The 24136-nt window shown below is 41.4% G+C and overlaps 1 protein-coding gene across 2 annotated transcripts in view; it reads right to left on the bottom strand.

Annotated features, from left to right (window-relative positions):
- The window catches only part of LOC122660370, an 81906-nt gene that overhangs the window by 48922 nt on the left and 8848 nt on the right, over positions 1-24136 (bottom strand). For both annotated transcript variants that reach the window (XM_043855649.1, XM_043855650.1), the window contains exon 5: positions 8843-9028. In XM_043855649.1, coding sequence (XP_043711584.1) covers positions 8843-9028 — 186 coding nt within the window. The remainder of the gene's footprint in view (positions 1-8842; positions 9029-24136) is intronic.

The following is a 24136-nucleotide window of genomic DNA, read 5'->3' on the forward strand; positions in this document are numbered from 1 at the left end:
CTTTCATAAAATGGTCCAAACTCAGTTCCAGGCTACTCTCAAAATATTGGGAAGTGATAATGGAGCAGAGTATAAAGAATCACAATTTCAAAAATATTTGGCTGACCATGGAATCATTCATCAGACTAGTTGTGTTGATACCCCTGCCCAGAATGGTGTGGCAGAAAGGAAAAACTGCCACTTGTTAGAAATGGCCAGAGCATTAATGTTTGCGAGGAATGTCCCGTCTCAATATTGGGGGGATGTGGTTATCACGGCAGCTTATCTCATTAATAGGCTGCCATCTCGGGTACTTCACTCCCGTAGCCCCTCTGATGTTTTAATTGGTAATTCCTCCTTTATTGTGCCTCCCAAGGTGTCTGGTTGTGTGTGTTATGCTCAAAATACTAAATCTCCCAGCAAACTTGAACCTTGGGGACTCCATTGTATTTTCTTGGGTTATTCTCCAACCCAGAAAGGCTATAAATGTTACCATCCCCCTTCCCTCCATACCATGGTTAGCATGGATGTTGTTTTCCATGAGTCCCTTTCTTATTATTCTTCGCCACCTCTTCAGGGGGAGCGTGCTGGTGAAGATGTGGTTTTCGAGATTCCTCTACCTGAGGAGCCTCTGGCTGCCCAGCCCTCTTTACCACCCACGGCTGCTGTCCAGCCCCTTTTGGATGTTTCCCATCCACCCTTGGATGCTGCCCATCCTACTTTGGAGACTTCCCAACCACCTCTGGCTGTTTCTCCCTCACCTAATGGGAATCCTTTACAGGGGGAGACCATAGAAAATTGTGTTGTTAATATTCCTACTCAGGGGGAGCAGACTCCGGTCCAGAGAACTATTGGTGAATTTCAGAAGAGAATTGATAACTCCAACATGATCACCTATACAAGGGGAAGATCCACAAGAGGGCAGTTGCATCCCACTATAGCACTAGTACCCATCCAATTGTCGGCTCCAGACACAGATCCTACATCTCCTGGTAATCCATCTCCTTCCGACCTACCTATTGCACTTCGTAAAGGTACTAGGACTTGCACTTTACATCCCATATCTCATTTTGTTTCGTATAACTCTCTTTCTCCCTCTTTTCATGCATTTGTATCTTCTCTTTCCTCTGTTTCGGTTCCTAGAAATTGGCAGGAAGCATCTACAGATGGAAAGTGGAAGACAAAGAATGTTGGAAGAAATGAGAGCACTACACAAAAATAATACGTGGGATCTTGTGGCTCTTCCTCCAGGAAAAAAACCAGTGGGCTGTAGATGGGTCTTCGTAGTTAAACAGAAGACTGATGGTTCGGTGGACAGGTATAAGGCACGTTTGGTTGCAAAAGGGTTCACTTAGACTTATGGAGTTGACTATCAGGAGACCTTTGCACCAGTGGCAAAGCTCAACACTGTCAGGGTGTTATTATCTTGGGTGGGATCTTCAGCAGTTAGATGTCAAAAATGCCTTTCTCCATGGGGAGCTTGAGGAGGAGGTATATATGGACATTCCACCTGGTTTCTCTGATGACAGGACTAAGGGCAAGGTTTGTAAATTGAAGCGTGCCCTTTACCAGGGCCTGGTTTGGCAGATTTCATAAGGCTATGATTTCAACAGGTTACAAGCAGAGCAATGCTGATCACACTTTGTTTATCCGACGACTTGGTAACAAGGTTACTCTTCTCATAGTCTATGTGGATGATATTGTGATCACTGGTAATGATGATGCTGCAATCAGGGATTTGAAAATTCTTCTTGGCCGTGAGTTCGAGGTCAAAGATCTTGGTCCCCTAAAATATTTTCTAGGGATGGAAGTTGCTCGATCTTCGAAGGGCATCTTTCTTTCTCAAAGAAAATATGTCCTTGATCTATTGACTGAGACAGGGCTACTTGGCTGTCATCCTTCAGATACTCCTATGAAAGCTACTACAAAACTTAAGGAGAATGAGGGTGAGCCGGTTGACAAGGGTGCCCATCAGCGATTAGTAGGCAAACTAATCTACCTTTCCCACACACGCCCTGACATTGCAGTTGCTGTGAGTTTGGTGAGTCAGTTCATGCATGATCCATATCCCTCTCATATGGATGCAGTCCGTCGTATTTTGAGGTATTTGAAGTCTGCTCCAGGAAAGGGAATTCTTCTATCTACCAATGGTCACTTGAAGGTTGAAGCCTATACTGATGCCGATTGGGCTGGTTCTCCTAACAGGAAATCTATCTCTGGCTACTGTTCCTTTGTGGGTGGAAACCTTGTCACATGGCGGAGCAAAAAGCAGAATGTTGTGGCAAGGTCTAGTGCTGAAGCCGAGTTCCGCGCAATGGCAGAAGGAATTTGTGAACTTCTGTGGCTTAGAGGATTATTGCAGGATATTGGTGTTGCTGTCCATCTTCCAATGATGCTTTATTGTCACATAAAGCAGCCGTTAGCATTGCTCATAACTCTGTCCAGTATGATCGTACTAAACATGTGGAGGTTGACCGACATTTCATCAAGGAGAAGCTTGAAGCTGGCCTTGTTTGTGTTCCCTTTGTGAAGTCTACTGATCAGCTAGCTGATGTGTTCACTAAGGGATTGAGTAGCAAGCTGTTTCATCCTATCTTAGTCAAGTTGGGCTAGCATGATATATATGCTCCAATTTAAGGGGGAGTGTTAGTTATATGTCCAGAATACCCCTACGGTATTCTGGACCTTTCTTCTTTCTTAGTTATGTTTATTATTTTGGTTTTAGTCCCACATTGGTTTTGTAATCTTTTTTATTCATTCATTATGATTATAAATAGAAGTGCTTGGTGATCACATTGATTATCCAAGTATTAACCTAATTCAAATCTGCTTTCAAATTCCTCTGTTATTAGGTTTAAGTCACTGCTCTTATAGAGACAATTAGTTAGGGGTAATTATGTCTACAGTCGGCTATGTGGGTTTTAGTCCCACATCGCCTATTTCAGTCCCTTTGTATTTTCCCCTCTATTATAAATAGAGGGGCTTACCTATCAATGAATATAAGATATAATTTTCTCTCATTCTCTCTTTTCTAACCCACGGTTCTTCCAACGTGGTATCAGAGTTGGACTGATCTAGGTTAGAAAGAAAGAACAAGACCTTCTTCAATCACTCGACTTCTCCCTTCTTCTCTCTTTCTCGGCTTCTCCTTCCTCTGGTTTTCTTCTTCTTAACCTTGTAAGGGGGCAGCACTAATGAGGTAAGAACCTTAACCAATGATTTAGTTGCTGCCCTCCTCCATTCTATCAATTTTTTTCATTAAAATTCTGCTGGAACCATCTTTGCGATTTGGGGCTTTCTAGAATTTTTTGGAGATCTGATTTCTATTATTAAAGATGGTTGATCCTCCCTTGTTGGAGACTCCTGTGCACCCTTTTCCAGCCCTTTTCTACCCTATTCCATTGTCCTCCTTCCCTTTTTTCTTTTTCTCCATGTTTCATTAACCTATCCAACCTCCATACCCAAATCAATCCCAACTTGTCAGGGTTTTTTTCAAAACCCTGACTCCAATCAATTTTGGGGTTTACCTTTTCAGATGCAGCTGATTTTTTAGGGGTGATTCCTTACTACTATATGCCCCACTCTACCTAAGTTTGGACCTTTTCTGATGGCTGGATTAGTTTTTACAGAAAAGCCTCCTTAACCTTCTAATTTGGTTACCTGCCAAAACCCTGAATCCAATTGAATTAAAGGTTACAGGTTTCAGCTTTTGCTGATTTTTGGAGGGCTGATTACTTCCACTTCAAGGACCAATCGACCTCAATATTGCACCTATCCAACTTTTTTAAGATCCCTACCCCAGTCGATCTCAGCTTTTCAGGGTTTTCCAAAACCCTGATAAAAATCGACATGGGATAGGGATGTTTGCTGCTGTTGAAGTGCTTTGGAGGTGGTTCTAACATTAAAACAGAACTCTCTTACATCCATACAAGGCTTGAAGAAGGTCTATTTTACTGCAATGGTTGTTGCCCTATTCTTCTGCGACTTTTTGGAAGCTCTCCCCTTTGAAGATCAAGTCTCATACTTACTGGAGATTGATTGTTCACCTTGGAGGTTCCATTCTAGCAGTCTTGATCAGCATCTATTGCAAGTCTACATCAGCAATTGAAGTCCCCTTTCCCTAAATCGATCTCAATTTCAGGGTTTCTAAAACGGGAGAAAACCTTGACAATAATCGATTTTAGGGTTTGGGCTGTCCTATCAAGTTAATTTTTTGAGGAGAGTCTTATACATATCAGAGGAGTATTCAACCCAAGTTTCAGCATCACTCATCGAATTATTTTGAACAAATTCAGGTTCACACTTATGGCTCAATTTCGTCATTTATCAACCTATTCTTTTACTTGTTCCTATGTGGCTGGCTGCTTCAACTACCTATGGATCTGTTGAGTTATTTATCTTATACTTGCTGGTTCTATTGAGCTTTCCTACATACCTTGCTGGTTCTATTGATTGGCTTCAATAAGCATAACTGGTTGACGTGTTACTGCTACCTTTATGAGGACTACTGCTGCCCTATTATTGAGACTGAGTATCCTACTATTGGAGATCAAATTTCTTTCATTATTGAAGACTCGTATCTACTACCCTGGAGATCAGCTTATTTGGGATTACAACAGTGTATTCCATGGTTATTGGTTGCAACTACGAACCTATTCAGTTGTGTGAAGCTTTTCTACTGGTTCATATCCAGCTTACTTTGGGAGCTTGATCCTAGCATTGGCCACTAATTCAGATCTGATCCAAGTTTTTTGTTGAAGCTTATTACATCAATTCTGCCCGGATATCTTCATTAGTTCTATTTAGCATATGGGAGTTTATAGTTTGGAATTTTGCACACTGGTTCTTCCTTGTGTGAAGCTCGATCAAGTTTTGAAGAATGGTGCCTTCTCCTTCTAAAAATCAGACCTGTTTTTTATAATTCAGATCTGATCATTGGAGATTGGTGTTTTTTGGAATTAGTTTGATCGATTAAAGAGGGTTGATGATTATTGTGTTGCATTGTTTTTTGTCCATGGTTCTTTATCCCACAGTTTTTTTTCACTTCATCACCTCCCATACAATACCTTTGGCATATACCCATAACCACTTTGGAAGTTTATGGTATTCTCTACATAGCCATTTCTTCCTTTTCCATTACCCTTAGCACCTTCTGGAAATTTCTGGAATATTATACTTTTGCACTATTTTTTACATTATCTCCATTATCTGTCCACGTGTACTATTACACGTGAGGGGAAGATTATGTACACTACACCTGCAGCCATTGCAGAAAGTAGAACTTGCAGGACGTTTGGTGCAAAATATAGAAGATCAGTCTTCTCCATCATTGCTATTGGGTATCCTTCATTATTGGGTTGAGTTTGCTGTAAGGGGGAGATGAAGAGTATTGAAGAAGTTTGGTTATTGCCTGCCTATATGAGATTCTACAGTTGGGTTGATCATTTCTGCTGCCTGATTTATTTGTTTCCGCTGCTTGCTGCCCTAGTTGCTTATCTTCAAGATTATCAGTCAGAGATTCATCACTGGACAGCTGTTAAAGATTGGTGAAACTTTGCAGATCAAGTCTGCCCAGGTTTTGAAGATCTAATTTTCAAGTTCTTGAAAATTTATTTGGGAGCTTCATTCATCTGTCAAGTTGGACTTTGCTGCAACTTAGTTTCTTCCCATTTTGTTCAAGTTGGGCATTAGTACCTTATATGAGCCAACTTGAGGGGGAGTGTTAGCATTATTATGGAGTTTTTTCTTATTAGTTCAAGCTGAAGCTTCTCTTTACTTATTTGTATAATCCAGCTTGAGGGGGAGTGTTGGAATATGTAATCTAGAATACTGTGGGGGTATTCTGGTCCTTTTGGGGTAGTTTAATTTCTATGTTATTAGGTTTAAGTCACTGCTCTTATAGAGACAGTTAGTTAGGGGTAATTATGTCTACAATCGGCAATGTGGGTTTTAGTCCCACATCACCTATTTCAGTCCCTTTGTATTTTCCCCTCTATTATAAATAGAGGACCTTACCTATCAATGAATATAAGATATAATTTTCTCTCATTCTCTCTTTTCTAACCCACGGTTCTTCCAACACCCTTTCAACTTCAACAAATATTCCCTACGAGGAACTCCCCTTCTTCGAATGACTCGATCAGCGAACGTGTACTCAGCCTCCTATTCATAGGAAGTAGCAACACACATTTGTGCTCTAATCAAAGCCCCATGATCTAGGTCTTCCATGTCTCCATGATATGGCTTGAGTAGGCCTGCATGGAAGATTGGATGTATTTTAAGTTTAGGAGGTACGCTCACCTAGTAAGACACTTTGCCCACCTTCTTACAACCTCAAATGGTCCTTCAGATCTTCAAAGCAACCCTTTGTACACATTCCTTAAAGACTTCAACTGTTGAGTTAAAAACTTGACAAGCACGAAGTCTTCAACTATTAAGTCCGTTGGTTACCTCCCTTTGTCAGCCCATTTCTTCATTTTCTTAATGGCTTTGTTTAGGTAAGACTTGGTCACATCTACCTTCTCTTGCCACTATTCGGCAAACTTGAATGCCGATGAACTCTTTCCGTTTTAGCCATCATCACCGTGTGTGGCATCAGAGGCTGCTGTTCCGTGACTATCTCAATTGGACTTCAATTGGTAGCCTCGCTCCTTTAGAGATTGTGGGAGAATTGGGCCACATCAAGCAATGATGCGATCCCGGGGTTAAAAAAACTGTTTGGGTTTGCCATAGGCCCACCCAATGGCCGAAATAATAGAATACTCAAATCAAAGGATTAGTAGCAAAACTGTAATTAATTCAAAGTGTATAAGAGAGGAGCAGAACTGCAAATAAAAGGAATCTTAAAGGGTAACTTAGTAAATAGGATATAATATATTTACTTGATAGGGATAAACTTGGAAGCAAAGTGAAAAAAAGATAAACAAGAATAAGAAGAGAAGAGAAGGGCATTACTGGAAATTAAAGGAGTAAAATAAATAAATAAAAGGAATCATGGGGGGAGTGTTGTCTTCAACCTCTGGTCAGTAAGAAAGACCTGTTTCGAAGAAGAAATCTCTTCACGACAGGTCGAATCAACTTGGGTTTAAAAATGTAATCGCAACTGCTGAGTCTCTAAACTCAGGTACTAGCAGCCTCAACCAGTTAGAGAAGTAGGAAAAGAACTGTTCCGCAACCACGAGTAGCAGAAGGGTAAGAATCAGTTCTGAAATCGGTCCTATAACTCATAATCCCTACAACGAGTGGATTCCAAATCTTGCAGGTAGTGTCACCCCAAGGAGTATTATCAGCATCCAAAGTTTCAGATCGAAAGTTGTAGAATCAATGGAGATCGATCTACCTTCATTGGGCTGCAAGTGTCGCCCAGAACAGAAATAGGGAAAATTTGTGACAGACTATGAAGAAAGGAGAGAGGTAAAGGGGAAGAGAACAGAACAGAAGAATATTAGAGAAGGGTATAGGAAAGGAAGATTAAACCTGAGAATGATGTCCCATACATGAATCGAGTGAGAGAGACCGATGGAAGAGAGGGAGACAATGTCGCCGACCAGCAGGTCACACAAGGTAGCAGCTCAACAGCTTGCAAACAACACAAAGTCAATATTCCATTCCAATCTGTTGTTGTTTACATCAAATATATAAAAGAGAGAAATTTCTTAAACAAACTCTAAGACTGAAAATAGAGCTCCAAGCTAATTGGACGCACTCCCATGTAATCTACTCAAAATAAAACATGATTTAAAAAAAATAAAAGACTAAAAGTTAACCCCAAATAAACCCAAATAATTAACTAACCCTACCAACCCTTGTTGGTCCAAAAACCCGGGTTGAGCAGATTCCATCTGGGCTTGGATTTCCAAACCCGGTCATGTTGGTCCAACCACTCGAGTGCTACTGCATCAAGAAACTTGGCCCAGTCTTGCTGGTTGGAACTCACAAAGTGCCTAAGATACAACTCCAATAAGTTGTTGCTTCGCTCCATCTAGCCATTGGTTTGTGGGTGGAAGTTAGTAGAGAGTAGAGGACCGATCCCATCAACTTGAACAGCTCCATCCAAAAACTAGTAATGGACCACGGCACTCACCAATACTTGATGAGATTCTTCAGGAATAGTCTCGCTGCTTCTTTTGTCGTTCAATCCTTTGGTGATGCCACGAAGGTTGCATACTTAGAAAACCAATCTACAACTACCATAATGAGCTACACCCTTATGACTTATGTAGGGCCATGATGAAGTCAATAAAAACACTCTCCCATGGTCCTTCTAGTATGGGGAGTGGTTCTAACAACTCCCTGGGAGGTGATAGCTCGTCTTATTGGCATACAAGAAAAGTCTTCACATAGGCCTCTACACCATCCCACATTTGAGGCCAATAGTATACTGCCTCCAATAGTGCCCCAATGCACCGTTGTCTTGGGTGACCAGCCCACTTAGTTTCGTGGCACTCAAGGATGAGAGTCCTAGAAAGACTGCTCCATTTGGGCACATGAAGTCTCTACTTCTTGGCAAAGAGCAAGCCATCTTGCTCCCAAAACCAACATGTCTTTCATTCACGTGCAAGGGCGATCCAGCTCTTAACCAAAGGGTCATGTTGGAGGCCTTCCCTTATCAAATCTAGAAGTACTGCTTGAGGTTGGCTAAGAGATGCCACCTCTGCCTTTCAATTCAACACATCAGCCACATTATTGGGAAAAGTTTTATTTACATTACACATTCATAAAAATTATGTTCTGGAAGCAAACCAAAAGAGTCAACAAATGATTTTACAAATAATAACTGTCATCAGACTTGTCTATGGGAGGAAATATTCATATCAAAGTCATGAACTGTTATGACAAAAATGACCAGAGAAACATTACATACTGGTTCTTTCATATTTTTGGGGGAGCAAAAAACTAGTGACTGAGAAGAGGAATGTTTCAAATGGTACTCTGCAAGTCTCCGTTCATTTCTTTCTTGACTAAGTTGAAAATGCAATGAAACCATCTCTTGCTCAAGTTTTAAAACAGAAACCTCCAAAATGGCAATGTTAGACAAGACTTCTTCAGCCTGTAAATTGTATGAGATAAAGCAACTTAGAGAGTGAACCAATAATAATAATAAATAATAAAACAATATATAGTTTAATAAATTAGACACACTGATAATCAAAATCATAACAATCAACTGCATTTATGGCAGAATATAAAATGGAAAAATGAAATTAAAATAAAATTATAAGAATCATCCCAAAGGGAAGAAGATTCCTAGTTGTCATTATAGTACTTCATCATTTTAACACCTTCCAAGTAAGTAACAATTAGTTATGGTAGAAGAAAGGAATTTTTTCACCCATAACCAAGTGAGGAGCATGCATAAGGCATAATAAATAATGGATCCCACATTCCTTAAGGTCAAGCTAGGATACCATCAGCATTAAACCAATCCTAAAGGATATAGCTAATACAAAAATCTAATAATGGCACGTGGCAAATTTCTATTAATTGGTCAGAGAGTCCAAGTTTGCTTTTTCTTCACTCTTATGAATTGGCAACTCTAAAGTAATACTGGAGGACACTTAGGTAAGTGCCAACATGGAGATATAATGGTTGAAGAAGCTGTTCAAGGCGGTGGGGAGATGGATAAGTTTACAGTAGTTGCATGAGTCGATGGTCAACTGAGCATGGGTTTGATTCACTATCCAAAATAATTTGCCAGTATGTGATGCCAAATGAAAGTCAATCAATTGTGACTTCAAATTCGAGATATAAAATTCTCTGCACATGCAGTGTTCACAAAACTGATGACCCCAATTGGTACTGAAAATTAAAACAATAATTTAGCAGTTTAAGAGCATACATAACCCCTTGACTGTTCAAGTAAAACTTCATGACATATTTAGACAAAGCCACCTTTAAATTTTACAACAATCTATCATAATACTCTGATCAACGAAGTGAAGACAAAGTTGAGACGGAAACTAACCATCAGGGAGACACTTCTATACTCTACCAGAAAGGAGCAATTTGGCAGCGGATATGCAGCTTGCCACTAAAGACAAGCAATGCAAACTACAACCTCATACTTATACCAGAAGTTCTAAGCATAGGTATTCATGAGCCCAGCAAACAAGCAGAATTAAGTATGAAAAGTATAAACAGCCCTATAAGCATGGTACTAAATCTCGTTTCGTTTCGGTGTTTCGGTCTGACCGAAATTTCCGAGATACCGAAATTTCGTTTGGTCGAAATATGGTATTTTTCTGTGGGTGTAAAATGCCAAAAATGACCGAGATTTCTGAAATTTTCGAAACGAGAATGACCGAAATTACCGAAATTTCCGAAACGAGATGACCGAAATTTCCGAAATTTCATCGAAATTTCCGAAATATTCGAAATATTTCATTTTTTCATATCGGACTTACATTTCGTTTCGGACAGGTCGAGATACTCGAAATATTCGATATCTCGACCGAAATTTCGCGAGTTTTAGTACTATGCCTATAAGCATAGCTGCTAGTGTCTAGGCAACCCAAGGCATTGGAGGGGGCCTAGATGCAAGACGACACCAAGAAGGCAACCAAGGCGCCTGGATGCCTAGGTGACAACTTGACAATTATAAGTTCATAGAAGTTAACAGATGCAACATTAACTATTAAAAGATAGTTTTTAAAATAGATAAGGTTGGTGGTTGAGGTGAAGATGGGATTCCCTAGTGTGGAGGATGATTCCAATAGACTTTTCCCATAAGCATAGTGGTATAGTATAAAGATGATGTGGGGTCTGGCAACCTATAGATGGATGCAATCATAGCTTTCAAGGCGTCGCCTAGGCGGCCAGGCGGCTTCAGGGTGTCAAGGCGATGTTTTGCCTTACTAGATGTAGGTACGGTGATCGCCTTGGCCACCAAGGCGTCTCCTAGGCATCACCTTGGATGCCTTGGTCTGCCTAGGTGGCTAGACAGAAATCTTATGCTACCTTGGCCTTCCCAAATCCCAACCTTATACTTCAGTGCAAAGATAAACATATGTAAGTATGCAACCCACTGCATGTCGACTACTGATTGTCTTCTGCAAATGAAGATTCTTGAGAGCCTCATGGTCAGTGAAGAGAATAACTCTTTGTCAATGAGATAGTGTTGCCAATGTTCCAGCACATGTATAACTACATAGAGCTCCAAATCATATTGATAAGTTATGTAACCGATAAGGGTACTTTGGGTATTTCTCTTTGTTATTTTGTTTCTTATTTCTCTCCTTAGCTATCATAGTTGGCTATGGAGGGTATACTTGTAATTCTGTTCCTATTAATGAAATCTATATATAGAGGCCTGAGGAGAGACACAACTCACTCAAGCCATTCTACCATTTTTCGGTTCAGCTAACATGGTATCAAAGCCAACCTTATTCTGAGCCAAGCTTCCTCAGCCTCCATCTCCTCTCTTCTCTTCTCTTCTCCTTCTCCTACCTTCGGTCTCCTTTCTCCTTCTTCTCTTGGTTTCCCTTCTTCACTCAAGGGTAGCTCTAATGAGTTGATCTTTCGACCTAGATGCTGCCCTTAATCTTACCTCCTTTATATCCTATGCTTTGAAGTTTTTTCTGATCGATAGATGCTGCCTCCTTCCCTGTGGTGTTGAAGAGTTCCAAGTTCTTGAAGATTTAGCCATTTATTCTCTCATTGGCTCTTCTTCCCTCTCTTGGATCTTCACTTGCAATTTACTTGCAGCATCTATCCATCCTTAAATCCTTCTGCACAGCCCCTTCTCCAATCGATCACTTTTTTCTGGTTTTTTAAAACCCTGAGATTTATCGACTTTGGGTTTTGGGCTTCTTTTCTGCTGCTGGTTCCCTTGGAGGAGATCCCTTTGCATTAAGAGATCCTCTCCCTTCATTCCTAATCAGCAGCCACCACTTGGTTCTATTTCCCCTTGAAGATCCTTCCCTAATCGATCCTCTTCTTCAGCCTTTTCCAGTTTTTTTTTTTTCTTCAAAAACCTTAACTCTAATCAACTTTCTTTGATTAGAGCTGCTGCACTTCTTGTTGATGTTTGTTTCTTCGGAGTTACTACCACCAAAAGCCACCTTCGACCTTAATTTCAGCTTCAGAATCTGTGCCCTTTAAGAGTGCCTACCAAGTGTTTGATAAATTGCCTCTTAAGGTCGATTATCTCCTTTATCGATCTTCAGATTTCCGGTCTCTCTTGATTGAGTGCTTAGGCTCTTTCCTCCTTATTGGGCTGCTTCAGTGACAGGCTCAGATGCCTCTTCTGCAATATCTGGGCACGATGGGAAGCCCCGGACAGACCACCTTCCTTTTTCTGCCCCTATCAAGCTTGATGGCTCCAACTATCTTAAGTGGTCTTGGACCACCTATTTGACCATTGCTGGTCGAAGATTGAATGGTCACATACTTGGGACTTTTACCATGCCACCTACATTTGGGCCTCCGCAAAAGAAGTGGCTGTCCAATGACGCCATGGTCATGTCTTACTTGCTGGCCTTGATACAACCAGATCTGTTCGACACTTTCATGCTTCTGGAGACAGCCCATCAGATCTGGAGTGCAGCCAAAGAGACTTATGGACGTGTGGGGAATGCTGCCCAAGTGCATGAGGTTCGCAAGAAGGCTCATGATCTCACTCAAAAGGAGTTGTCGTTTTCTAAGTACTCTGCTGCCCTCAAAAGCTTGTGGCAGCAACTGGATCATTACTCCACTTATCAGCCCTCTACACCTACTGATGTTGCTGCCTATCGTCAACACCTCAACAGTGATCGTGTGTATGATTTTCCTGGCTGGTCTGCAAGTGTTGAACCAATCTCCCTTTCCTACACTGGAGCAGGCCTTTGCCATGATTCATACCGAGGAGACTCGTCGGGCTGCAATGCTACATGCTCCTCCTGTTACTAGGTCTGCCCTACAAACTCCTTCGACCCCTGATCCTATTACCACTACTAACAGTGGAAATGCTGCCTCCAGAGAGCCTGTCAAGTGTGAGCACTGTCACAGGCCCTATAACACCAAGGCCCAATGTTGGAAATTACATGGGAAACCTGCTGATTTTGAGGGGAAACGAGACAAGGGGAAGCCAAACCGAGGGCAAATCTGACTGAGGCTGCTGCTTCTACTACTACAATTCCCTCTGCTGACACTGGTTTTTCTCAAGATGAAATGCTAGCCCTCTGTCGCATGCTCCAGCCATCTTCTGCTGCACCTTCCACGGCATCTGCTGCCTCATCTAGTTCTTACTTTGCCTCAGGCATTCCGGTCGGTAGTCAATGTGCATAGACAGTCTCCAATCCTTGGATCATAGACTCCGGTGCCACTGACCACATGACTGGCTCCTCTCATGTATTTTATCATTATTCTTCTTGTTCTGGCAAAGATACTGTTCGGCTAGCGAATGGTTCCCTTTCTCCCATTCATGGAAAGGGTTCCATTCACTGCTCCCCTACCATTACCCTAAATTTCTGTTTTGCATGTTCCTTCCTTTCCTACTAATCTTCTTTCCTTTAGTAGCCTAACCAAAGATTTGAACTACAAAATAACCTTCTTTCCTTCTCATTGTGTCATACAGGATCTGGAGAAAGGCCACACGATTGGGGGTGGTAAGGTACATGGTGGTCTCTACCTAATCAACACGGGTCAGACTTGTCCACCAACAGTTTCCTCTTCAGCTCATCAGTTACATTCAGCAACTTCTTCGGATCTCCATCTATGGCTTGGTCACCCTCCTCTGAGAACTTTAGCTTTTGTGTTTCCTCAGTTAGTTAAAGGTTGCAACAAGGATGAGTTTTTAAGTGAAGCCTGTGTCTTGGCTAAGCAGACTCATTCTACTTACTCTCCAATCAATAAAAGAAGTACTTCTCCTTTTGCTTTAGTTCATACTGATGTGTAGGGCCCTACCTGTTGTGTTTCCATTTCTAGCTATAGATGGTTTGTTTCCTTCATTGATTGCTTTCCTCGGACCACTTGGGTGTATATGATGCAGCACAAAAGTGAGGTTTTTCGATGTTTCCAGCTATTCCATTGTATGATTCAGAACCAATTCAATGCCAAATTAAAAATTCTGCGGAGTGACAATGGCAAAGAATACATGGAAGGTCAATTCCAAGCCTATTTGCCTAAGAATGGCATCATCTATCAAACCAGCTGTGTAGACACCCCTGCCCAGAATGGAGTCGCCGAAAGGAAAAATCGCCACCTTTTGGAAGTGGCTCGAGCCATTATGTTTGCACGGCAGGTTCCTCCTCAATATTGGAGTGATGCTATACTTACTGCTACCTACCTCATTAACCGTATGCCTACCCTTGACCTTAATGGGCGTACTTTTTTTGACCTCCTTCAAGGTTCTTCCTCCTTTGTGGTCCCCCAAAAAATTTTTGGTTGTGTTTGCTATGCTCGCAATCATCATCTTCATGGTAAGCTAGATCCTCGGAGCATCCATTGTATTTTTTTGGGCTACTCCGCCACCCAGAAGGGATACAAATGTTATCATCCCCCTTCTCTGCGTACATTTGTTACCATGGACATTGTCTTCCATGAATCCTTGGCATACTATTCTCAGCCACCTCTTTAGGGGGAGCATGATGATCTAGTATTTGAAGATGTGCCTGATCTTCTTCTTCTACCAGCTCCTATCCAGGGGGAGTCTTCTTCTACCCTTCCGGCTCCTATTCAGGGGGAACCTCCTTCTTCAGCCTCTAGGGTGCCTCCTGCTCGGGGGGGAACGAAGACCTATGAGTCAAATTCTCGTGGATCAAATCTTTAGCCGAAAACCAAAGAGCAAGTTGAGATCACCACTACTATACCACTTCTCTAATCGTCAAAACCTGATCCAAATTCAGATTCCACTGCGTTACTTGGTAAGGATCCCTCTCTTGATTTACCTATTGCTACCGTAAAGGTATTAGGTCTTGCACCCAACATCCCATCACCAATTTTGTTTCATATGATGCTCTGTCCCCTTCCTATTATGCATTTGTGTCCTCTCTTTCCTTTGTTTCTATTCCTCAAAAATGGCAGGAGGCAATATCAGATCCAAAGTGGAAGATAGTAATGATGGAAGAGATGACGGCCGTATCTAAAAATGAAACATGGGAACTGGTGGCTCTTCCTTCGGGCAAGAAAACAGTGGGTTGCAAATGGGTGTTCGTTATCAAGCAGAAGCCTGATGGAACAGTGCACAAATATAAGGCCAGACTGGTGGCCAAGGGCTTTACCCAGACCCATGGCATTGATTATCAGGAGACATGTGCCCCAGTGGCAAAGTTGAACACAGGGTTCTATTATCATATGCTGTCAATCTTAGCTAGGATTTGCAGCAATTAGATGTGAAAATTGCATTCCTTCATAGAGAACTGAAGGAGGAAGTCTATATGGAGGTTCCTCTAGGTTTTGTTTGTGACAAGACTCATGGGAAGGTTTGCAAACTGAAGAGGGCATTATATGGGCTGAAACAATCTCCTCCGGATTGGTTTGGTGGGTTCCATAAAGCAATGATCTTTGTAGGATACAAACAGAGCAATGCTGATCATAACTTGTTCATCAAGTAGAATGGAGATAAGATTACTCTTCTCATAGTCTATGTCGATGACATAGTGGTGACTGGCTATGACGTAGAGGAAGTCTCTCACCTAAAGACATTCTTGGGCCAAGAATTTGAGATTAAAGACCTAGGACAGCTCAAGTACTTTCTTGGGATTGAAGTTGCTCGTTCTCCCAAAGGAAATATGTTCTAGACTTACTTTCAGAGACTGGTTTGTTAGGATGTCACCCATGTGACACTCTGGAGGCTTCTACTCGTCTACTAGAGAAGGATGGTGATCCAGTTGACAAGGGGCGCTATCAAAGGTTGGTGGGAAACTAATCTATCTCTCCTACACGAGACCAGGCATTGCGTTTGCTGTTAGTTTGGTTAGTCAGTTCATGCATGATCCTTACACCACTTATATGGCTGTTGTTCTTCGTATTCTCCACTACTTAAAGTCAGCTCCAGGAAAAGGGATTCTCTTAGCTCCACATGATCATCTCCGCATTGAGGCTTACACAGATGCTGACTGAGGTGGTAACCCTGACAAAAAATCTTCTTCAGGCTGTTGTACTTTTGTCGGAGGTAACCTTGTCACATGGCGAAGTAAAAAGCAAAATGTGGTGGCTAGGTCTAGTGTTGAAGCAGAATTTCGTGCCATGGCCCAGGGCATATGTGAATTGTTATAGCTTCAGAGTTTGCTCCAGGATATTGGTGGTTCTGTTCATCATCCAATGATGTTGTACTGTGACAACAAAGCGGCAATCAGCATTGCTCACAACCCAGTGCAACATGATCGTACTAAGCCTGTGGAGATCAACAGACACTTCATCAAGGAAAAGTTAGAAAGTGGGCAGATCTGTATACCCTTTGTGAAGTCAGGAGATCAACTTGCAGATGTCTTCACTAAAGGGCTAAGAAGAAAGCTGTTTCATCCTAGTTTAGTCAAGTTGGGCATACATGATATATATGCACCAACTTGAGGGGGAGTGTTAAGTAACGTAACCCGATAAGGGTACTTTGGGCATTTCTCTTTGTTATTTTGTTTCTTATTTCTCTCCTTAGCTATCATAGTTGGCTATTGAGGGTATACTTGTAATTTTGTTCCTATTAATGAAATCTATATATAGAGGGCTGAGGAGAGACACAACTCACTCAAGGCATTCTACCATTTTTCGGTTCAGCTAACAAATATGTAAAATATCACCTCTTGGCATCATTCAGCTTCTCATTATAGAAGGTATCGGGTGACCTCATTACATGAGAACTCCCTCCAATACCAATATGTGAGGCATCTGTCACAACCTCAAAAACCCGGTCAAAGTCTGGAAACTATAACAAGAGCTCAGTCCTCTTGTGATTAAGAAGCTCAAAAGGTTTAGTAGCTGCGGCTGTTCACCTGAAGTTTCCCTTGCTCTGCTTTAGGCATTCAGCGATGAACCTATGATCAAACTGAAATCTTGTATGAACCTACGCTAGAATGAAGCAAAGACATGAAAGCTTCTGACTTTGGTAAGGGTTTTGGGAACCGGACAGTCTAGGATGCTCTTGACTTTTTCTAGATCAACCTATACGCCGCTTGAAGAAACAAGAAGCCCAAGGAACACAACTTAAGGTAGCATGAAAGAGCTAATTTAGAAATTAATATAGAACTTTTCAACTCAAAGTACCCTCATGACTTGCCTTAGGTGATCAAACTGATCGTCCTCTTACTCAATGTCAAGAATCTACCAATAAATGGATGAAGTACCTCAGTCATGACATGCGTAAAAGTGCTCGACGCATTGAGAAGACAAAGGACATGACTTTACACTCAAACAGTCCATCCTTAGTCTTAAAAGCCGTCTTCTACTCATCACCTAGATGGATGCAAGTCTGATGGTATCCACTCTTAAGGTCTATTTTAGAGGAGACCTTAGCTCCAGACAGCAGATATCAAGCATGTCATCTAGCTATGGTATGGAGAATCTATACTTGACTGTGATCTTATTGATAGCTCGATTGTCAATACACATGCGCCACGAACCATCCTTCTTAGGTGTAACCAAAGCAAATACTGCACAAGGGCTCAAACTTCCTTCTATGAAACCCTTTCTCAAAAAATCATCAACATGTCACTTCAATTCTGCATGCTCGATAGGTCTCAATCTGTCAACGGGCAGGCTTGGTAATACAAAACGAGGAACTACATCAATAACATGTTGAATGTTAGTCAGGCATAGGTGGCAGCTCATCTGGCAACTCATCAGGAAGCAAATCTGAAAAGTCAAAAATCAAGTCCCATATTGGCTTAGGAAGCTTAACCTCATCTTGAAGGGCTACTTCCCGAGTGACGAGAGCCAATATGAATCATGTATCATGTTAGAAAAACAACGCCCAAAAATGGGATTTACAGAAGAAAACGAAAATTTAAGAGAAGAATCAAACACACAAACACACAACACAGAGATTTTACGTGGTTTACCCCCAAGAAGATAGGCTACCTCCACGGCCGGCGATAGAACTTAGTTTCACTACTTCTCTGAAGAATATTACAAAACCCTCAAATCTCACACACCCTCTCAACGAGATAAGAACAGTATATAGGAAGCCCTATAATGTAGTCCTATATAGGCAAGGCCTAATAGGAGCCAGGTAAGATCAAAATTCTGGACCTGTTTGCTAATTAGGCAAATTTGGGGCTGTTTAGGGTAAAACTAGGGTTAGGGTTAGGGTTTTGAGCTAGGGTTTTATTTGGTAATGATGGGCAGGTTTTTAGGAGTCTATTGGTGTAGGTTTGGATTGATTTGGATGAAGTTGAAAATCTAGGGTTTCAGATTAGAGGCCTTGTGAAAATGGAGTGTTTTCAGGATCTAGGGTTTAGGGATGGATTTTGGGAAAGGGGTTTATAGGGTATTAAAATGCAGATTTAGGAGGTTTTAATGGCATAAGAATATTAGGGTTTGGAAAGGTTTTAAAATTCTGCAATTGGGCAGAATCGAGTTGCAGGTTTTCTAGGTTCAATGGAGTGGAGGAATGGAGGGGTTATAGTGGGGATTATGGACTGGGTTTAAGGTCGAGTGTAGGGAGAGGTGTGGGGGATATAGGCTAGAAGTTTGGTTTGGAATTGATGGACAGATCTGAAGTTATGAGGGAGTACTAGTTGAGGTAGGAATGCAAGTTTAATGGAGAATTAGGGTTTGATGGAAGGAGGGGGGTGTGGCTTAGGTTAGAGGAATAAGGGAATAACTAAATTAACAAACAACTCACCGGATCTACAGATCTGCAGTAGCAGCAAGTTGAGGAAGCTTGATTGAAGAAGAAGGAACTCCCGATCTACAAGATGCAAGGAGTCGATTGGAGATCCACCAATCCCTTCACCTTGATATTACTCACAAGGCACACTCACAATGGAGCAAAGGCAGCAACAAAGGCAGCAAGCATAAAGCTGAGTTTTTATTAATTAAAATTCGTATTCAATACTTGGCCCCCTTAGAACCTTATATAAAAGACTCAAAATTAGACTTAGACACTAAAAAGGAATGGCCTAACCCAATCCTTAACCTATTAGCTAACTTAAACTGACTAGGAAACTAAAATAGACTCAAAATAGAGTCCTAATGACTTAAAAACAACTTAAACTATTTAAAGTGAAAGAAAATTCCCTACTAGCCAATAGGATCCCTTCACTTAAATTAGACCAATTGAACCAATTGGATGCAACCAATTTAATCCGGTTCAATTAAAAACACAAAATAAAAACTAAGTATGGAAATAAACTAAACTAAGCTAAGGCTCCTACTAAAACCCTAGGTTTAGGGTGGCTTCTTCAATTCGAGGAGGCTAGGATCTGCATCAACTCTCCCCAACTTAGAAACATTCATCTCCGATGAATGGGTGAAATCCATGCAACACTCTGGCAACTTGGGGCTGAGCTTGTTGACATCATGAATGGGAGTCCAAGTACTCTGCTTGTGTGAAAAAACTCGTCCACGAACCTTGTGATGAGGAGGAGGAAGCGACATGTGGGCAGCAGCTTCAACACTTCCCTGGCAGAATTCTGTTGAGGTTAGAACAGTAGGAATATGGTCTTCAACTCGTGGGGCCTTCTCTTCGAAGAACCAAGGGGGCATCACAAAGTCAATGTGCTCAACCTCCATAGGGTCTTCAATATTGATAACCATGTTATTCAGCCCCATCTCTTCAAGAACAGCAACTTGCTTGTCACTGTCTCCCTGTGAAATGTTCTCAATTACCTCGTCACAATCAACCACATCATCCATGAGAATTGGAGCAATCGTATGGACACCTCGAGCACCACCATCTATATCTTCAAGGTAACATTTTAAGTTTTCATCACTATCAGGGGGTAGTGCATATATACCTTGCCCATCGTGCCCTTCAAGGGTTTCCTCTGCCTTGGCAGCCACATTAACAGGTCTATGCTTTTGTGGGCAATCTTTGGCATAGTGCCCAAGCTCATTACAGTGGAAACACTTGTGGGGTTCATTGCTGTCCATGGGAGCTTTACCTTTATGATCAACACGTGGAGGGGTTGTAGGGCGGGAAGAACTACCAACAGAGTAGCCTAATCGAGTAGAACCAACAGTAGAATTTCCAGCTCGATTGTGACCAGTGGTAGTAGACTTGAATGCTGAAAAAGTTTTGACGGTACCCTCAGTGGAGGAATCAAATCTTCTATTCCCAGCCAATAATTCTTCAACCTTCAATGCCTTCTCGAAACAGTCCTTGATGTTCAGAACATCAACAACTCCAATAGCCCTAACAATATCAGATCTAAATCCCAGCCGAAATCGAGATAACATCTGAATAGCACTCTCTCTAGTATCAGTACGAGAAGAAAGAGAATCGAACTGCTGCATATATTCGGATACAGTCATAGTCCCTTGCCAAAGGGAATTGAGTTGATCTTGCATCCGAGCTCGAATGTCGGCAAATATTCTCCTTAGTCTACTCATGCCTCCCAATGTGGGAGGCGCATGGCGACCACTGGCGACCTCTTGAGGCAAATCTTTCTCTTTCCCTTGATTTCTTCTGCTTCTTTCCTCTTATTTCTTTCGATTTCTTCTTTCTTGATTTCTTCTTGATTTCTATTTCTTCTTAAAACTGAGAAACAATAAAAAAAAACATGGCTTGAGTATACATCTATTAACACATTAAAAATAGAAAATAAAAATAACATGTTAGTAGGTGCATCACCTACGTGCTCCATGTCTCTCTCTGTCTTTCGCCACCATTCTCGGGCAGGGCCAATCAGTTTGGTACGTGCCAATCTCATCTTTCGATCTTCAGGCAAGTCATACCAGTCAAAATAATCATCCAGGGCAGCAAGCCAGTCATAGAACACCTGTGGATCATCATGCCCATTATACTCCTTTAGCTCTAGTTTGACTTTTTGTGTATCGTACCTCCTATTTGTAGCTTCATCTCCAGTGAAGTAAGATCTCATGTATTCCTCAAAGTTAGGTCTTCGAGGTGCTTCTGTAGTTCTATCCCTATCTTCTCTGTAGTCATCTCTGTCAGGTCTACGTCGGTCCCTGTAATCCCTGTCGTGTCTGGAATGATCTTTGTGGTCCCTGTGATGTCTGGGATGATCTCTACGATATTCATCCCTTCCCAGAGTTCCGTGTACTTCAAAATGCACTTGGAATCTATCCTCCTCTACATATAGAGGGTTGTTGACAAGAGGCACAGCCTGCCTTTCTTCCAACCGTGTCACTTTGTCATTAAGTTTCTGCAGCATGCCCATGATTACTGTTATGGGATCAGGTGGGGGGGCAGATTGGTGTCTGGGATTGGATTGCCATGATCATCCATGGCTCTGATACCAATTTAATGTAGTCCTATATAGGCAAGGCCTAATAGGAGCTAAGTAAGATCAAAATTCTGGAACTGTTTGCTAATTAGGCAAATTTGGGGCTGTTTAGGGTAAAACTAGGGTTAGGGTTAGGGTTTTGAGCTAGGGTTTTATTTGGTAATGATGGGCAGATTTTTAGGAGTCTATTGGTGTAGGTTTGGATTGATTTGGATGAAGTTGAAAAATCTAGAGTTTCAGGTTAGAGGCCTTGTGAAAATGGAGTGTTTTCAGGATCTAGGGTTTAGAGATGGATTTTGGGAAAGGGGTTTATAGGGTATTAAAATGCAGGTTTAGGAGGCTTTAATGGTATAAGAATATTAGGGTTTGGAAGGGTTTTAAAATTCTGCAGTTGGGCAGAATCGAGTTGCAGGTTTTTTAGGTTCAATGGAGTGGAGGAATGGAGGGGTTATAGTGGGGATTATGGACTGGGTTTAAGGTTGAGTGTAGGGAGAGGTGTGGGGGATATAGGCTAGAAGTTTGGTTTGGAATTGATGGACAGATCTGAAGTTATGAGGGAGTCCTAGTTGAGGTAGGAGTGTAAGTTTAATGGAGAATTAGGGTTTGATGGAAGGAGGGGGTGTGGATTAGGTTAGAGGAAGAAGGGAATAACTAAATTAACAAACAACTCACCAAATCTGTAGATCTGCAGTAGCAGCAAGTTGAGGAAGCTTGATTGAAGAAGGACCTTCCGATCTACAAGATGCAAGGAGTCGATTGGAGATCCACCAATCCCTTCACCTTGATATTACTCACAAGGCAACCTTGATATTACTCACAAGGCACACTCACGATGGAGCAAAGGCAGCAACAAAGGCAGCAAGCATAAAGCTGAGTTTTTATTAATTAAAATTCGTATTCAATACTTGGCCCCCTTAAAACCTTATATAAAAGACTCAAAATTAGACTTAGACACTAAAAAGGAATGGCCTAACCCAATCCTTAACCTATTAGCTAACTTAAACTGACTAGGAAACTGAAATAGACTCAAAATAGAGTCCTAATGACTGAAAAACAACTTAAACTACTTAAAATAAAAGAAGATTCCCTACTAGCCAATAGGATATAAGAACCTCTTAGCCAATAGGATCACTTTACTTAAATTAGACCAATTGAACCAATTGGATGCAACCAATTTAACCCGATTCAATTAAAAGCACAAAATAAAAACTAAATATGGAAATAAACTAAACTAAGCTAAGGCTCCTACTAAAACCCTAGGTTTAGGGTGGCTTCTTCAATTCGAGGAGGCTAGGATCTGCATCATCCTAACCCACAAAAGTACAGAAATGCCCCAAGAAAACCCAAAAATGACCACCCGATCAAAGTCGGACCAGAACTGAACATATGTCGAAATACATATCATTTCGAAGGTCTCGACAAGCTCTACAGGACTCACCGCCTCTAGCCCTGATGTATGCACTTTTTAGGCCATCTGGATGCGTTTGGAGGCCGAAACGGACCTCTGAAGATCCCCACTGCACTTACTGGATTGAGATCAAGCTTCACCAATAACATATCATTGTTGGACTCAATAAACTCCTCCTGTGGTAGTGCCAATAACTTCTTTCCCTCAAAAACCAGCTTCTGATTAGTCCTCAATGCTCTCCTCCAAGCTGTATCAGAAGGGATGTCATTAGGATTGAAGATAATGGGCTTTCCCTTGAACTGAAATATGCACTATTTTTTATGCCACCAACCAGCACATCATTGTCGTAAATCCAAGGTCATCCTAGTAGAACATCCGTTAGCTTCATAGATATCACATCACACCCTTGGAGCTTGAGTGGAAAGAAGCATCTTTGCTTAACCACCAAATTGTTGCCATTAAGGAGAAACCTAATAGGGTTGGGGATGCTTTTCCGTATGTAGCTTAGCCTTGTCAATAAAAGCTTAAGATTCTAAGTTGACGCAACTTCCACTATCTATAATTACCTAAGCCATTTTAGGGCCACTAACCATGCAGGTGTAGAATATGCACTATCTATGGCAATCCTCACCATTGGTTTCAGCTATCAAAATGTAGCTGACCACGTAGCTCCAAATGCTTCCTCACTGTCATAAATCTAATCATTATCATCAGGATAAGGCTCATATTCCTCTGGAGTGTCATTTGTCTCAACTGTAGTAGCACCAGTATTAATCGTCTGTCTAATAGGGCAAAATTGTTGCTTGGGCTGCAGCCCTTAAAAAGCTTCTCAGAGGCCTTCACCTGGCCAATAGATGCATATGGTGTAAACATGAAGTGGAATCATCAGAGCACCTGTTCATTCTTGTGGCAATGCTACAGTAATATGGGATTATCTTTTTGCTTTATTTGGTATGCAGTCTGCAAGACCCAGAGTCTCAGAAATGTTATTACTTGCTGATTTCAATCTTCCCATGGAAAGAAAAGGACAAATATTTTAGAAGTTGACCCCTCTTAGAGCCATTTGACAGATTAGGCTGAAAGGAACAGGAGAATTCCTACGAAAAAGGAAGTAGTAAGCAATAGATTTGCATCACTATTGGTAGATCCATTATGGAATGGGCTACCTGATATTGGCATCGAGGGTTCCATATTTCCAGATAATTCGCTGAATCTGATTAGGGAAACTTAAACTTCTTCGCTGGTGATGTCACAAAACTACTCTTCTCAATCATTTTCTAGAATGTGCATGCCGTAAAATCATATATTTTTGTATAGCTGGTGATATTTTATATTGTTCACCGATTTTTCTGTGGCACTTTTTCATTATTATATTTTCATGAAATTCTATTGTTTATTGCCTATCAAAAAAATTATTTGGTCTTACTCA

Source organism: Telopea speciosissima, chromosome 4 (genome assembly GCF_018873765.1).
Source record: "Telopea speciosissima isolate NSW1024214 ecotype Mountain lineage chromosome 4, Tspe_v1, whole genome shotgun sequence".
NCBI lineage: Eukaryota > Viridiplantae > Streptophyta > Magnoliopsida > Proteales > Proteaceae > Telopea > Telopea speciosissima.